The sequence below is a fragment of the Triplophysa rosa genome, linkage group LG25 (assembly GCF_024868665.1).
Source record: "Triplophysa rosa linkage group LG25, Trosa_1v2, whole genome shotgun sequence".
NCBI classification, from domain to species: Eukaryota; Metazoa; Chordata; class Actinopteri; order Cypriniformes; family Nemacheilidae; genus Triplophysa; species Triplophysa rosa.
Window position 1 is genome coordinate 13,984,920 of NC_079914.1, and position 16,992 is coordinate 14,001,911.

At 38.5% G+C, this 16,992-nt stretch overlaps 2 protein-coding genes across 3 annotated transcripts in view; both read left to right on the forward strand.

Moving 5' to 3' along the window:
• Nucleotides 1-10,942, forward strand: part of LOC130548501 (uncharacterized) — a 14,327-nt gene extending 3,385 nt beyond the window's left edge. Inside the window, exons 1-2 of one of the 2 annotated variants that reach the window (XM_057325324.1) lie at nucleotides 3,677-3,756; nucleotides 8,270-10,942. In XM_057325324.1, coding sequence (XP_057181307.1) covers nucleotides 8,414-9,022 — 609 coding nt within the window. In that variant the 5' untranslated portion in view covers nucleotides 3,677-3,756; nucleotides 8,270-8,413 and the 3' untranslated portion in view covers nucleotides 9,023-10,942. Of the gene's footprint in view, nucleotides 1-3,676; nucleotides 3,757-8,269 lie in introns of those variants that run through there. The other variant, XM_057325323.1, reaches the window with a different exon arrangement.
• LOC130548504 (T-lymphocyte surface antigen Ly-9-like) overlaps nucleotides 1-16,992 on the forward strand; it is a 49,392-nt gene that overhangs the window by 17,546 nt on the left and 14,854 nt on the right. The window lies entirely within an intron of this gene.

The window sequence follows — 16,992 nt, forward strand, 5'->3', positions numbered from 1 at the left end:
TATGAGGCGCCGTATAGGGTTTAAATCAAACTGCGCTTATGAATACATATATAAAAGCGTGCATACACATATATACATTGCTCACATATACATGTATACTATTGGATGTTCAAGCAAACACATATGAAAAACATGTGCGCACTAATGTGAAATCCATACCAATACATCTTATGTTAGTTAAGCTTGCATGTACACTTTTTCGCGCATACATATAAACTCGATGCGTGCAAACACACCTATACAATACTCGCACATACATATAAACTCTGCGTACATACACATCTATAAAACACTCGCACATACATACAAAATATGACACGCTTTAGTTTGCATGCATAGTGATTTCATATGTGGATGTGCGTGCTTTTCAGTGTAAACGGAAGTCGTCTTAATTTAGATCAACATGAATCTAAAAGCGATAATAGCCTTAACGTTTATTAGTGCTTTGCTTGCTTGTGCAAGTTGCAATGCAGATGATGTAGCCGATTTCTTTAACAGCGTTTTAAAGTGCCTAACACCGTGTCCACACCGGACGTGACAGGCGCGACGCAACATGATACACTGCAAAAAATGACTTTCTTACTTAGTCTTTTTTTCTTGTTTTCCAGTAAAAATGTCTACAAATTCTTGAATCAAGATTTTCTTGATTAGCAAAATGACTTAAGAAAATAAGTCTTGTTTTTAGTAAAAAAAGTATGAAATTTCAGTGAATTTGTGCTTAAAACAAGCAAAAAAATCTGCCAATGGGGTAAGAAAAATAATCTTGAATTAAGGTTGACCTTTTTCTTAGTCACTCAATTCAAGTTTATTTTTCTTACCCCATTGGCAGATTTTTTTGCTTGTTTTAAGCACAAATTCACTGAAATTTCATATTTTTTTACTAAAAACATGACTTATTTTCTTAGGTCAGTTTTCTCATCAAGAAAATGCTTCTTAATTCAAGAATGTTTAGACAAGCAAAGCACTAATAAACGTTAAGGCTATTATCACTTTTAGATTCAGGTTGATCAAAATAAAGACGACTTCCGTTTACACTGAAAAGCACGCACATATGAAATCACTATGCATGCAAACTAACGTGTCATATTTTGTATGTATGTGCGAGTGTTTTATAGATGTGTATGTACGCAGAGTTTATATGTATGTGCGAGTATTGTATAGGTGTGTTTGTATGGGATGAATTTAATATCAAAATGATTAACAAATGCATGCACAGTCATCCGTGAACGTGATACAAGTTACACTTGTATTTTAGTATTCACAAACAAATGCCGTATGATTTGAATCTGTGAAATTTAGATTGTAATAAACATGAGGCGATTTGTACAAATAGAGACAGATTTGTGAATACAGTGTTTTATTTTGTGTTCATGTATAATCATTTTGCGCATACCAATGAGAAGTTGTGCATTTGTGTATCCTGCAACGCGCGTCCATTCATCCTGTTCTGTGCATTCGGATTTTGAGACGTTCTTTACACGGTTTTGCATTGGACAATACACACAAACAACTTCAGATCCACGCACAACCGTGCATAAACTACGGCCTACCACTAGATGGCAGTCTGACGGAGCGACGAAGAGGTTTGCGGCAGAGGTTGCGCTAGACTTTTTCATTGTCCGTCATTTTGATCAACGTTATCGTTGTGTTAATATAAAAAGTGTAAAAATGTTTTCAGTTCGTTTTGAAACTATGGCGAAACAGATTAGACGGTGGTGAGACGGCATATAGTCTAATGACTTGTTTATACACGAGTCTCCACTGATCGCGTTTTCTTGAATGGGCGAGAGTCATTTTGATGGATTACAATGAGGGCAATTTGTAATTCCCCTTTATGTCAAATTGGTAGCATCCAATCATTTCCTTTCATCAGAACGTGATCGTAAGTGACCGGAGGAAAGGGCGCATGTTTCCCCATTCATTACTCATAAACGTCTCGCCCATTCAGGAAAACGGGATCAGTGAGACTCGTGTATAAACAAGTCATTTGACTATGCCGTCTCACCACCGTCTAATTTGTATTGCAATAGATTCAAAATGAACTGAAAATATTTTTACACTTTTCATAATAACACAACGATAACATTGTTTGAGGATCTGATTCTGCAATGCATGCATCTGTCACTTAATCAGACCCCCGCGTCGCGTGCTCACATACACACAGGCGCGCACAGTGGTGCGGTGTTTACAGACTTTTTTCCTTCAGAGAGAGAGATAGCGACTAGCGTTATTTTGGATAACCCTTAACTTTAAGTACGGGGAAAATGTTTCTCTGCGTCTTTTCCGTTCAGTGAGTGGCAGAAGCAGCACATTCATAACAAAACTTGTAAGTAAATTAATAAATGATTAAAAACAGCGTTTTCAAGCACCTGTCATTGTTACTGTTATGATTATAAACATTTGTCTGTAATTATTGTTTTATGTCTGACAACAGAAACATTAAATATGTGAACGACTTTATTGGGTATTCAGTTCCGTAAGTTCAGAGAGTAAACGCATGTACATAGTGATGATGTCACAAACATGCTGATTAGCACGTAACATCAACCGTGTGACGGGTAAAAATAGATTATGACGGATTTTTTGTGAGCCTGTTCGTCAAAATGACGGACGATGAAAATGTCTAGCGCAACCTCTGCCGCAAACCTCTGCATCGCTCCGTGAGACTGCCATGTAGTGGTAGGCCGTAGTTTATGCACGGTTGTGCGTGGATCTGAAGTTGTTTGTGTGGATTGTCCAATGCAAAACCGTGTAAAGAACGTCTCAAAATCCGAATGCACAGAACAGGATGAATGGACGCGCGTTGCAGGATACACAACTACACAACTTCTCATTGGTATGCGCAAAATGATTATACATGAACACAAAATAAAACAATGTATTCACAAATCTGTCTCTATTTGTACAAATCGCCTCATGTTTATTACAATCTAAATTTCACAGATTCAAATCATACAGCATTTGTTTGTGAATACTAAATACAAGCGTAGCGAGGAAGGCGGGACGAGAGCCGTGGGGCAGGAAGGCGGGCCGGTGGCGTGAGTGATAATGAGTATCAGCTGTACGCGCACCGGTCCCGCATGCCTCACGGGGGAGCTAGGGAGCATAAGAGGACGAGCGACGGGACTGCCGACGAGAGAGGACTGTGCCCGGAAATGTTAAGTTTTGTGTTTATGTTTGTGTGGCCGGCAGCCACAGGCAGTCGTCCGTGAGGGGCTGCCGGCCTTTTACTTCCGTGTTATTGTTTGGTTATTTTGATTAAAGTTTATTAAATGTTCGCCGGTTCCCGCCTCCTTTCTTCCGTTTTATTGAACCTTGTTACAACAAGTGTAACTTGTATCACGTTCACGGATGACTGTGCATGCATTTGTTAATCATTTTGATATTAAATTCATCCCATATGTTTGCACGCATCGAGTTTATATGTATGCGCGAAAAAGTGTACATGCAAGCTTAACTAACATAAGATGTATTGGTATGGATTTCACATTAGTGCGCACATGTTTTTCATATGTGTTTGCTTGAACATCCAATAGTATACATGTATATGTGAGCATTGCGCAATGTATATATGTGTATGCACGCTTTTATATATGTATTCATAAGCGCAGTTTGATTTAAACCCTATACGGCGCCTCATACAGATTCAGTGTATGTTGCTGTGAGAAGAGAAGGTTCACACAGTTCAAGAGAGAGTGATTGACAGCGTGATGCGATCGATCGTTTCCACCCAACAATAGAATATATACATTTGAGGTATGACATGATGTGTTTATTGAGCTTTAGTTCATTTAACTTTTCTTTAATACAACCTTTTGAAGTCGAATGTCACTATTGTATTTACAAAAATACTGTAGGTATATTTTAGAAGCTGTTTGATTTGGGGTAGGTTTTACTTTTTGATAATATTTGTTTTTCTGAGGGTCTAGACTACATGCAGCTACTATCACTGGACGCAAAAAACAGCGGTGGATGGTGTTATACATATATCGTCATTTTTATCATTATCGCAACAAATACCAGGAATTATTGTGATAAGAGTTTTATGGCATATCGCCCATCCCTAGAGGACAGTTTCAATATATATCAATAAATGAGAAAGTGATGTAATGCTCTGATCCAGTCACTTCGGTAGATGGAAAATCATGAGACATCAATGTTAGTACTTCTTGCTTAGGTTAGCATTACGTGAGTTCCGTGTTCTTTACATCTGAAACATCCTGATACTAGTACAGCCACTTCAAGTCGTAATTCTCAGTGACACTTATAAGTGATCAATAACATAAACAGGATATAGAATAAAACTATGTAGCCTAAAGTAGGTGGAGGCGCCAGTTGCCATCTTGGCATGGCGTCATCGCGCGTCACTCCCGGATAATCGAAAATGGGCAAAAAGGCGGGACGTGGTTAGAGCTGAGGCGCCTGGTATGCTGACACCAATTATCACTCTAGTGGCCACGCACCTAATTTGCAGAATTTTAAGGCGTAATATAAGTTAAACGGGTGAGTTATAAAAAAATTCACCCTTCTCACAGTTTTCATGAAGGGTAAAATTAGATATCTAGACCAAAATATTTTTTTGTACCAGGCTGTAATCATGTTTTTTTCTGCTGTAAAGTTGCCCATTTTAACATGGAGCAAAATGAGATTCTGCTCTCTTTTGGAGCCAGTCACTAGTGGCAAGTTGATAAATTGCAATTAAAGTCACTTCCGTGTTGGCTTCACGAGAGAGATCGGAAGGTTGCGCCTCGGGTAAAACCCATACCTCCACTCTCTCAAATTATATCAAATTATAAAGCTTTTCATCCATCTTAAAAAACGTAAAAGATCAGCAACAGCCAGGAAGTCACAAATCATATATTAAGTTCTTGTTGCTGGGTTATTATTATAGCATATTTGTTGGTTTTAAAATGACATGTTGATATTTTAAATACTTGTTATTGTTAAATGGTCAACACAGAAAGGCAATGAGTTACATTAAGAAAAGAACACAAGGTTTAAAAAATGTGTTGAACTTAGCCTAGGGTGAATATAGGGCTGGGCGGAATGACGGAATATTCCAATAGCATCTGGAAATGTCAACCGTAAGAGATTTTTCTATTCCGCGTAATGTAAGTAGGCGTGGTTAACTCGGCGCTCTGCAAGTCGGGCGTCATGATGAAAAAAACATGTGAATTAATTCACCGATAACAAATGAACAAATCAAACATTCTTTTGACCTTCTTTCGGTCTGTAGTTTCGTGATCTGCTCCAGTCCGGCGCTTTCTCTCTCACCCGCAGTGCTCGTGCAGTGGTGCAGTGATCTGCGCGTGCATAGAATAAAGCTCATTCTCAGGTATTTCAGAAGTCAGGTCGCTTTGTAAAGCTGTTAATAGTTTTAATAAAGTTTAACTTTAGGCGAGCCAAGGCGAAACTTGCGTTGCAATGCGCGATGATGCTCGCCACGTGAGCGCTGCCACTGGGAGACGCGCGTGGAGCTATGGTGTGGAGTCACCAGACAGACACTCGCAGTGCGAAGACAAGCGCGAGAATAAACAAACCTAAAGACAGAGAGTCGCAATACACTAAAAGTGCGCATCTGATAAAGAGTGAAGAGCGATAAAGACCTACAGTACAAACCCCATGAACACCAGTTTATAACACCAGTCATATACTGTACTCTCATTGTTTGTGCATATATTCAAACCTCATTGTTATACTTGTTGTCTATCTTCCTACTGTATACATATGATATAGCTAGAAGATAAATATAAATTAATAATAAATCTCATTATCAGAACTTAATTTGATATCTTTATTACATTTTCATAACTTTCCTACATTTTAACTATATGGTGAGCATTTAAATGAACTGTAATATATAAATAAAGGAATTCAATCTAAGAAAAATGAGGTATAAGATATGGAATTAAAATAGTAGATTGTTACCATGAAATACTGTATATCGTATTGAAAATAAAAAAAATGTTTTAGGCTTGTTTAGCGCACATTTACGGAGCCTCAATTCAAACAATGAAAAGCGGTGTCTTTAAGTAAAAAAAACATTTTCATTTGTGTAACTGTAACTCTCCAAAATCGATGCAATATAAAAGTTATAAACATATTTAAGGAAAGGACATATCTTAGCTTTACCATAAGTCTATAGCTACGGTTAGACCTGGGCCGTTATGTCCTTGCGCTGCGTGCGCTTGGAAAACCACATCGGTTTAGGACCAGAAAGCAGTAACTGGTCTGACAGCACAAAAAACTCTCTGTGATGGTGTTCGTTGTACAAATGCATGTGTATTTGCTAGGGACTTTGGAGTTTGGTTGCCAGCCCAAAGTTCGCAAACTTGTGAAGTTACATTAATTTATTTTAAATTCATATGCGTTACGCATAAGTTATTGCCCGTGCGTAGGACCTTACGCAGAGCCGCGTACCCTACACCGTAGCCTGACGCGCACCTCTCCAAAAATGTAACAACGTGTCAACTCAACGCGGACCGCAAGCGCTGGGATTGGTTTGTTTGAAAACCTCCCTCAGGTAAAAACAACTTCGCGATAGAGTCATGTTTACTCAAACGCATTTCCGAATGAATTATCTAAGTAAAATATTTGTGCTTCTGTATTAAACATCTCAAATCTGCAACAAAAGTGACTGTTTACTTGCCGCTATCACTGCTAATATTTCTCAAGTGAGCTGCTTCTTCTTCGGCTCTTGTCTTGGTTACACTAGCAACACTCGCGTGGACACTGATGCCTAGTGGTCACTGCCTGTTGACGCGGACAACGACGCAGAAGTGTAAATGAAAACCGGCACGTAACCTACGGCGTAGGTCCTACGCACGACTATAACTTACGCTTAAGCCTGTTTTGAATGGCAGTAAATGGAGTCGAAGTGTCGATTCCATCGACTCCAAAAGTGAGAGTCAAGAATCGGAGTTGACTCCAAAAAACCCGGAACCGAACACCCCTACAACAGGGTTTGAGATACATTTTCTCTTGTTTGGTGGGTGTGTCAAGAATGTCAGCCCAATCAGCAGCAACATGTGTATAACCCACGCGGTATTAAAGAGATAGCTTGCACAATGGGTCCAAGTAAAGTCGTTTAAATATGTCCGCTGCAGCTCGGTATACTCAATATTGAAGATATTAGAAAACATGTATTTTGTAGTAGGGCGGGGCGATCTGGCCTAAATAACAAATTTTAGATTAATTGAACATTTTCTCTCGATTACGATTATTGAACGATTTATTTGTTTTTGTTTATTTTCTTTGTTTTTTGCCCGCGTAGATCACTGACAAGGTTTGTAGTGTAAATATGCCCAACTAAAGGTGGGGTATTTTTTCTAATGAAACATTTCTTATCTCATGTTATTTTTAGATAATCAAAGAAAATACAAAGTATTTATGGTTATTTATTGAACATTTCGAATAATAGACATCTTTGTGTTATTTTTTGGAAACATTTCCTCTGCCACTGAAGACAGGAGAACAAACGCAACACAAATCAGCAAATCATCTGTCTGCATGTGTAGTGAGAAATTGGGTGTGCTTTAGGACCCTGTCATAAGAGCTGTCACATGAAAGAAACAGACGGAGTTTTTAATAGTTGAACGGAGCTTAAAACTAATCAGTCTGTCTAAAGAAATATGAAGTAAACGTGTTTCAGTATATAGTATCTATATTTCTCACAATATGCACATTTTTGGACTAAAAGTCTTGTGATTACTAAACGGGAGCAGATATGGAAGAATGTCTCGTATCAACTGTACCTGTCTTTCACGCATATTACATAAACGCAGAATATTTGATTTCCATTTGAATTGGGTCATTTAAAAGTAGACAATGTCGGTTTAGATTACTTTTCGATTAATCCCCCAGCCCTATTTTGCAGTATTTATACTGATTTCATCAGGCTCTGAAAATTCTTCAAAAAGAACACAAAGAATGGCCTTCTCAGCTGCCATAGTTCAACTCTTTTGTGATCACAACAGGGTGTTCAACCGCACCACCGTTTCCGTTTAAAAAATGTTTGCAACGTTTTGTTGTGGCTGAACGCAGCCCAGGTGTGGGACACAGGTAAAACCTAAAATCTCACAGGGACATACAATGTTTTATCGTTTGTTTTATATGTGGATTGCATTAGTCAAGAAATGTATCAGGCATGTTATGAGGATTGGTGTGTTTTAGATGACTGCAGGCCTTCTAATGCGTTTTATATTGTGTATGAGGTGTACAAGATTTATGTCATGCCTGATGGTGACATTTGATTTTTGATCATTCACAGACCACTTGGCAAATAAACCTTGAGATCTCCAGAGCTGTTGATTGTCCAGTCTTCTTTTTACACACAACGCAGAGTTATCAGTCGTGATAGCGGTCAGGAAGGACCAGTTACCAAACATCACAGGAAACCCGGAAAAAAGAAAACATGGGATCTTCTCTGAAAAAATTATTTTGTGTTCCAGATGAATTCTTCGACCCAGCGTATGACTTTGACTTCACTCACATGTCCAAGTCTAACTCTGATTCTGACTGCAAGCGCGGGAATGAGCCGTACGAGCGCCCGTACGGGTGGAAGCGTTTCGCGCTGAAGGTTCGCGATAAGTACCCGGACGGGAACGCTTGGCTGGGAACAGACGGGTGGAGGAACCACTCTGATCCCGGTGAGTGGCCAGTGTCCTACCATGGGACTAGTGTACAAAGAGCTGAGGGGATCATTAAAACCCGCTACAAGGTGGGTGGTGGTAAAATGTGGGGGAGAGGAATTTATTCAACTCCAGACATAGACGTGGCAGACTCATTCAGCACTACAGTCAAACCGATAAAGAATGGAAAGACCTATAGTGTCATCATACAGAACAGAGTCAACCCCAAGAACAGGAAAATCATCGAGGACATGGACTACTGGTTGATCCCCATCCCTGATGGGACATCAGCTGAGAAAGAGAAGGAAATAGTGGAGAGCTCCATCCGCCCTTATGGACTTCTGATTAAAGAGGACAAAGAGTATTTTTTCTCTAAGATTCTAGCACGTTAGGGCAATATTTCTAGATCCTAATAATCAATGGCTACCACATTAAGAAGATTATGTTTATTGTGATCTAAAATAAAAAGAATGATAGCCTATCAGCATTTGTCCCTTGAGTATTTAAGGGTGGAGTTATGTCACCGGTGGTGCGTCATTGCAGGAACTGCCTTCGTAGAGCGCATGTTCACTGACTGGTAGCTGTTGGGCTAGCTGATGTCGTAGCTCATTCAAAGCTTTGGTTGGATGCAGGCTGTCCACTATCCTCAGGTAGGTTTACCTCGCGCTGTATTTGTGATCGTTTGTATTAGGGCTACGCTAACATGTGCTTCATTCATTGTAGTTTTCATGTTCCCATTTTGCTGTACTATTCTCTCGTCAGCCATGATCTGTGCTATGAGCAACTGTATGGTTTAGGTGGTGTGATGACTAGTTCCTGGTATGTATATCGATCTCAATTTTTACAGTGTGTGCTATTTATTTGTTCTTTTCGTTTGGGTTTCTTTTCTGTTTAGTTTTCTAAGTTGTTTTTTTATTTAATTTTGATCGGTTTAATTTATTTTGTTGTATTTTGTTACTCATTATTTTTGGTTGTTTCGTAAGAGTATTATTATTATACATTTTCTGTTTAGATTTACAAATTAAGAGGTTTGATTCCTTATGTTTTCTCTTTTTGTTGCAGGCATTGATAGGCCCCGGGGTTGGGAGGCTAGCTGTTCTTGACTACTGATGGTGGTGTACCCATACACATAATAAATACCTAGACGCAGCGTTGGCCACTTTGCTCTGCTGCTGCGATACGTCAGCGGCGCCGCCATGTTAGTGAGGGCAACAGTGTACTTAAAGCCCACTGAACCCGATGGGAGAGCTGCGCGTTTTCGGCATTAAAAGCACAATCACGTTTGTATTTCTAAACATATTTCAATGGTTTACGATGTACATAGAGAACAACTTCAGTTGCATCATATCTCTATAGTTATAGCCTACTTTAAAGTTAATAGTTGTCATAATGAAATGTGAAATCCATTATTTGTGCCTGTTATTTGTGAGAATCCACTAGATGGCATCATGTTCAGAATAAATAACCACGTTGCAGTAGTCGAGAATAAAACAGACATGTAGCGATTTATTTGAATCATCGAACAAAACATCCAAGGTAATATATAGTTTAATTTACGTATTAAATAAAAACTAATGTTTTTCACTCTGGAAATGGCTTTTTCTGTTGTAATTTTAGACCTTTTCAAAGATAAAAGATGTTGTTTTATTAATCCGGTAAAACCGTTACAGCAGTGAAACATGATGTATGTGATATAGTAAAACAAATAACACTGCCGTGCATTATTAGTATGAAATAGCAGTATATAGTCATATAACATTGTTTTTATTTTTCCCAGGATTTTAAAGTGCACGAGCTGTTCTGATCATGTGCATTTAATCTGCTTTAAATTATTTCACATTAGGGATGTGTACACAATTTGTAAGACTCTAAATGATTGCTTTTGCGCAAGGTATAAGGATACTGTTTTAATGGCGGTAGGTCATGCTTGCTATCCAATGAAAATCCGCCTTACATTTACTTCATATGACATGTGGGAGAGGGGTTGTATCCTAAAACTGAGCCGAAAGCTGATTGGCTGCCCCCAACTGTGTACTGTCCAATGGCATTTTTTTCGATTGACAAATGGATAAAGAAAAGCATTTGGCAAAACGACAAAGAAAAGCCATTGGCAAATAGAGAGGGAAAAGCATTTGGCAAATGCTTTTTTATAAAACAATTTAAAATGAGCATTTAAAATAATTTATTAATGAACTTCTTGTTTTATTTTCTTTGTTTTAAAGCATGAATTAAATAAAGTTTTAAATTGATCTATTTATTTATACATTTAAAAATGTTTTTTTAAATTTAACGTTTTATTGTTCAATTAAACTACATTTTTTAAACACAAATTAAATCAACCTTTTTAAATAAGTCTATTAATTTCTCAGTTTAAAAAGTGATTTATTTGTTTATTATTAAATTTATCAATTGATTCATCATTTTATTTCTAATCGGGACTCCCAGTCCTCCATAGCCTACCCCCCTGCTGGTAAGCCTTGGCCTGTTGTGTTTGTTTATTTGATCCTTCATTTCAGTGCAAAGAGTGCATTTAACTCAAAGCACCATCTGGATTGCTACATTTTATTGATGTTCCTCATATTTATGTCTACTAATGGTGAGGCTTGAATAAAACTTTGTACATTTTTACCCACGTCTCTCCTTCATTCACTTTGTTACTGTTACAGACTGTATTCTAGTTGGTTTAGTTTCTACAAGATGTGGAATAAAAAATGTGTTTTTGTTAGTACAGTGCAATCTTTACAACCACAAGATATAATTACTGTCACGGTCTGCCAGAAAGAACCCAAATGCAGGCAGCAGTGAAGGGGTTAACAGAAGACTTTAATAATACAAAAAAACATAAAACAAAAACCCACGAGGGGGTGTAAACATGACAAGATAATAATAATACCCTTACAGGGTATTATTAACAGGGACGAAAACTAACTAAACACTAAACTAGAAACAACACTTGACATAAACTAACCTCAAACACTTACTAAGACTTGACAGGGTTCTTGAAACAGAAAGACAGGAACACAGGAACACAGACAAACACGATCCACATACACATATGTAATACACGAGCAACAAGACAAAGAAACATGAGGGTATATATAGGGATTGACAAACGAGGGATAACGACATGGGGCAGGTGTGGGACATTAAACACTCAGGGAAGGATAACGAGGAAACGAGATGGCGGGAACAGAGACGAGACACTGGAAAAACACATGAGAGGCATAAACATCTCATGGTCTTCCCACATAAAACCCAAGAACTCTGCCCCGATCCCACCACACAACTAGAATTTCATAAACAAGACGGTGGGACCGTGACAATTACTTCCTCAATAATGAGGGCTGTCATTATTCTCCACAAGAGGGCACTCATCACCAGAACTGCCATTTCACAATACACTTCCCATAATCCATTGCCAGACTTGTGATGTTAATCACTCTCACCTGTGTCTAGTTAAGTGTTGTCTCTCTGCCTATATAAGCCTGGTTTAAACATTCTGTCTTTGCCAAGTCTTGTTTTTGTCTCACTGCATTTCTGAGAGGTTTCCTTCCTTCCTTCCTTCCTTCCTTCCTTCCTTCCTTCCTTCCTTCCTTCCTTCCTTCTGCCTGCCTTCCTTGTTTGTTTATTGTAGTTTTGATTTTGGATTTGTTTATCGTTTTGGAACCTCTGCTGCCTGCCTGACCTTTGCCTGTATCATTTGTGGATTATTGCTGCATTTAGATCTTAAACCTCTGAGTCTCGGAGCAGTTCGTGACTTATATAAGTTACAGTAGATCGTTGTCATGTGGTTGTCACTAGAGGATAACCTGATTGTGAAAGGATTTATGTTTAATAAAGCCGTAACAAATCATGCCAAATACATATTAAAACAAAAACCAAAGAACCAGTTGGGGATGGGGAAATTAAGCATTTAGGCTTTCCCCTGACTGTTCCGGGAAAAGATTCAAAGCTTCGAGTGTCGAGAACAGCGCCATCTGGTGCTTATTTAAAACATAGCAGCCAGAAGCCTGTGGAAGAAGTTCTGTCAGATGAAGCAACCACCACACACTCCATAGTTTCAATGTTATGTGTACAAATAAAAGCCTTACACGTTTGTGTTTAATTTGTCCATTAAATAAATTAATTTAACCATTGAAGTGTGACAATAAAATATTGTCTTATGTGAGCTTGTATGATTCAATATGATCTAATGTACTCTCTCTACACACACAGTGAATAAGGACATTGTGTGATAGGATCATCTGTTATTAAATGTGTTTATGACACTTGGCAGTGATAGTGTTTGTGTAACTGTAGGAATGACAGAAAGGTGATAAAGTTTTTAATTTTTATTGAGAAATAAAAGTTGTTTTGCAGTGTTGGGGCTGAATCTATTTCTCCTCTTAGACAGTACTTCCCCGGCCTGAGAGAACACTCTTTCTCATGGTACAGAGGAGGCCGGGGTACACAGAAACTGTAATGCCAATGTATATAGATGGGGTAGACATGTTTCAACTCTTTGTGTTTGTCTCTGTAAGGTATCTATCCACTTGTAAGATCGCATCAGAAGTGGCATTTGAGCTTTGTTTGCTCTGGCCTGAAAGAAGTTATATATATAATATACATATATTAATTGAAATCATGATAATGCATTCACAATTATTAATAAAAATCATGAAGCAACAGTCCGACTTTGTGTGCTTGTAGGATTGCTCTGGGGCTGTGCAGTCTCGTGTAAAGCTCTGAAATGCCTTAGCATGGATGATATGCTGTTTCCATACATAAGCAGCTCCTTGTCACACACCAAGCATGTCACCTTCTGAATAAAGTTATATTAAATTAAGAAATTACATACAAGAATAAAATAAGTTAAAGCAAAAACTGATGTTTTTTTTTAAGAAAAGCATACATACATTGGAAGCTATAAACTCAAAATATTCCCAGATTTAAGTCTTTCTTTGTTTGGCTGTTACCATTGCTCTTGTAAGGCACCACCCGCTGGTCCAATGACGGTATCCAGTTGCGTGGCGACGGCTTCACACGTGTTCTTGTCTTTCATTTGTTTAGTGAAACAACATTTGAATGAAAGCATATTTCATTTAATTACCTCTATTTTATCTGACTCCAATTTAATAATATCTCGACTTCTCATTTAGTTTACATTTAACTTTTATCATTAATAATTGTGAAATTAGGACGGACGTCTGATTCCTCTGTTTTATTCTAAATTACACTCCTTCATCCGATTCTCAATGTGGCTTAGAGTCTTGCGCCGGCCGTTATACGTGGATCTCATGGTCACAAACTCGCCAGTCTTGGTCACTGCCAGAGGTTTCTATAACTAGTAATGCTCAGATGGCCGTCTCCAACCAGCACTTCCTGAAACATTATAGTCCCCTTAGACTATGACAACTTAATTAAAGTAATGATTTTTCCAACCAGAGGTCATGACCACTCCATAGAGATAAATAGAGCAATCTTACTTCCTCTGACTGTGTCGTGGCGAAAAGTCGATCAGCCAAGTTGAAAGAATTCACGAAGACCAGAGAGCCAGGTTTCCAGAGGTTTCAATCTTTATTTGCTCGAGCAAGCAAAGTGAGACACACAGAGTTCATCTGTAGATGCCCAACGAATACATGTCTGACTCCATCTTTTATACATTGTTCTCAAGTTGTTATCACAGTTCAAACCAATCAGGTTTTACCTGACCTCATCTTCTACCAACCAGTTTTTACATGACATCACTTATTTTTATTAGACCATCCCCTTATGCCTCGTTACAGTTATATTTCATCCTGTACTTGCTACAGTTATATTTCCGGCCTACCATATTAAGATCTCCGGCCTACCATATTAAGATTTAATTGTAGGGAGCGCTCTCAATAACACATACGTATATCATGTGCTCTTTATCTTGACACCTTTCCGGGGGCTTTCGGACGTCTCAATAACACATACGTATATNTTTATCTTGACACCTTTCCGGGGGCTTTCGGACGTCTCAATAACACATACGTATATCATGTGCAATAACACATACGTATATAAAGTGCTTATAATCTTGACACCTTTCCGGGGGCTTTCGGACGATACATGATTTAACCTTGGTTTTATTAAAAATGAACTCATGGTTTAGTGTGATAATGATAAACAACCCAGCGTTCTTAACCAAACCTCTCTACAAAAGTGTGTGTGGTGTACGTGCAGTTCCTGTCTTAGTGTGAGAAGATATTTGGTGTGTACGCAGGTGTTCAAGTGTTCAAACTCATACATGAGGCCCATTGCCCTTGTTACAATCAGAGAAGTATATGAACTCTATAACTTCCTTTAAATGTATTCTTTAAGTAAGAAAGCTATTTTATATAAGAAAACTCAGTAATATATTTAGAATATAAGAAAAGTCAATAATATGTCAAGAAAAACCACCACAACTGTAGCTTTATATAATCATGCCATAGTTTCCTATGTACACTTAGTTAGAATAATATTACAATAACCAGAGGTTTGAGGCTCACCCTATTTAGATTGGTCAGACAACATATGTGCTGTTCTAAACGGAAACGATAGCCCCTACGGTCTAATTACACTTAAACTAATGCCAAGCAGTTAGCCGGAGCCCTAAAATGTAGAACAGCACAGACAGGATAATAAACAGGACGAAGACTAACTGACACTAACTGAACTAAACAACACTTGACAAAGTTAATTAAACTGAACACGTACTAAGACCGACGAAAACAGCACACCAGGACCAGGACCAGACAATAATGGCAAACACAGCTACATCAAAGACACAGAACGCAAAACAGACTGAATACAATGACCGAGCAACGGACAATGAAACATGAGGGTATTATATAGGGCAAGACAAACGAGGGATAATAACACAGGGCAGGTGAGGGTAATGAAACACGGACGGGAAACAATACGGGAAACGAGAGGGGCGGGGCCAATGACAAGACACGAGAAAACACATGGAATGTCTAAAGATAAACATCCCATGGTTTTCTCACACTAAACATAAGGGATCTGTCCCGATCCTGCCACACGACTAGGAAATCATGAACAGGAAGGCAGGACCATGACAACAGGATTCTAGTCCGTCACCAACCTGAACGTAGATTTGCGGTAACAAAGGATATAGCGTGATCTACTAAAGTTGATAAACTCAGAACAATACAGAATGAATTCAAACATAACAATTTATTAGCCAGGTAAGAATAATTCAAAATCCAATTCAAGGTTCAATTCAATAATCAATGGCAATCAATATAAATCAATAACAAATAAAAGAAAATCATAAGAAATAAAGCAAAGAGAAGTTCAATGTTGCATACCTGACAAGAGACGACACACAGGAATTTGTGCGGGAGATCTGGCTACAGATTCCCTGATATTTTTGTCAACTTCCCTTAAATACCAAACCAGAACAAAGCATTATGAAAATATACTTTAGAGTTAGGAATTTGGCTGTGATTGGGTCTTGTGATCCCTGGGGCTGTACTTCATCTGCATACAGTAGGTGATTGGTGAAAGTCACCAAATGTGTGAGAAATGTTCCAGCACTGAGGGAAGTTTGTTAAGTTCTTACAAAACTTTGTTATTACATTCTGTTGTTATGGGAGTGAGACCATTGTACCAGCTGCACTGAGACCTTTTGGATGATACCAAACATGTGTATGTTTTTTTGTGTATGTGACGTGTTCTTTTCTTGTGTAGGTCCTCAGAGCTTTTGGGTGTCCTGCGTTGAGTGAGAGGGGAGGAAAGGAACAGTTGGGGGTGCAGGGTGAGGTCTGCATCTGTGATTCACTGGTATGCGTCGTTTGAGATGTAGATATTATCTCAGTAGGGAGTTTGCTGTACTGGAGAGAGTCTGTTGTTTCTCAAAGGAAGGTGTCCTTTTGGTTCATGCTCGCTGTCTTTTCCCGAGAAGATGATCTTTGATCAGGAGTCAGTGCGTTGTTTTTTCAGGAAGGGGCAACCTTTTGGCCTAGGTTCCCCACTGTGCTTAGAAACGTTCTATGTTTCTCAGGAGAAGAGTAATGTCTCTGGTCAGGACATCGTGGCTCCGACCTTACAATGATAAAGTCCAGAGTGTTCAGTTCTGATGTTTGTGAAAGTGAGAGATCCAGTCTGACTGTTTAAGTTCAGATGCTCTTTAAATATCCCATCTTTACTAACAAGAAAAAGATTTGATCCCTTTTAAAGATTTCAGCTATAAGAGTGAAGTCCTAAAGTCCAGGTTATATGTCTGTCTGTCTGTAGTTCAGTCAAATGAGTGTGTACAGAAACAGAATCTCCCTCCATCACTCCCTTCACTTCACTTCATCTCCATCAACACCAAACACACCTAAAATACATAAACCACCAGTTTTAGAAT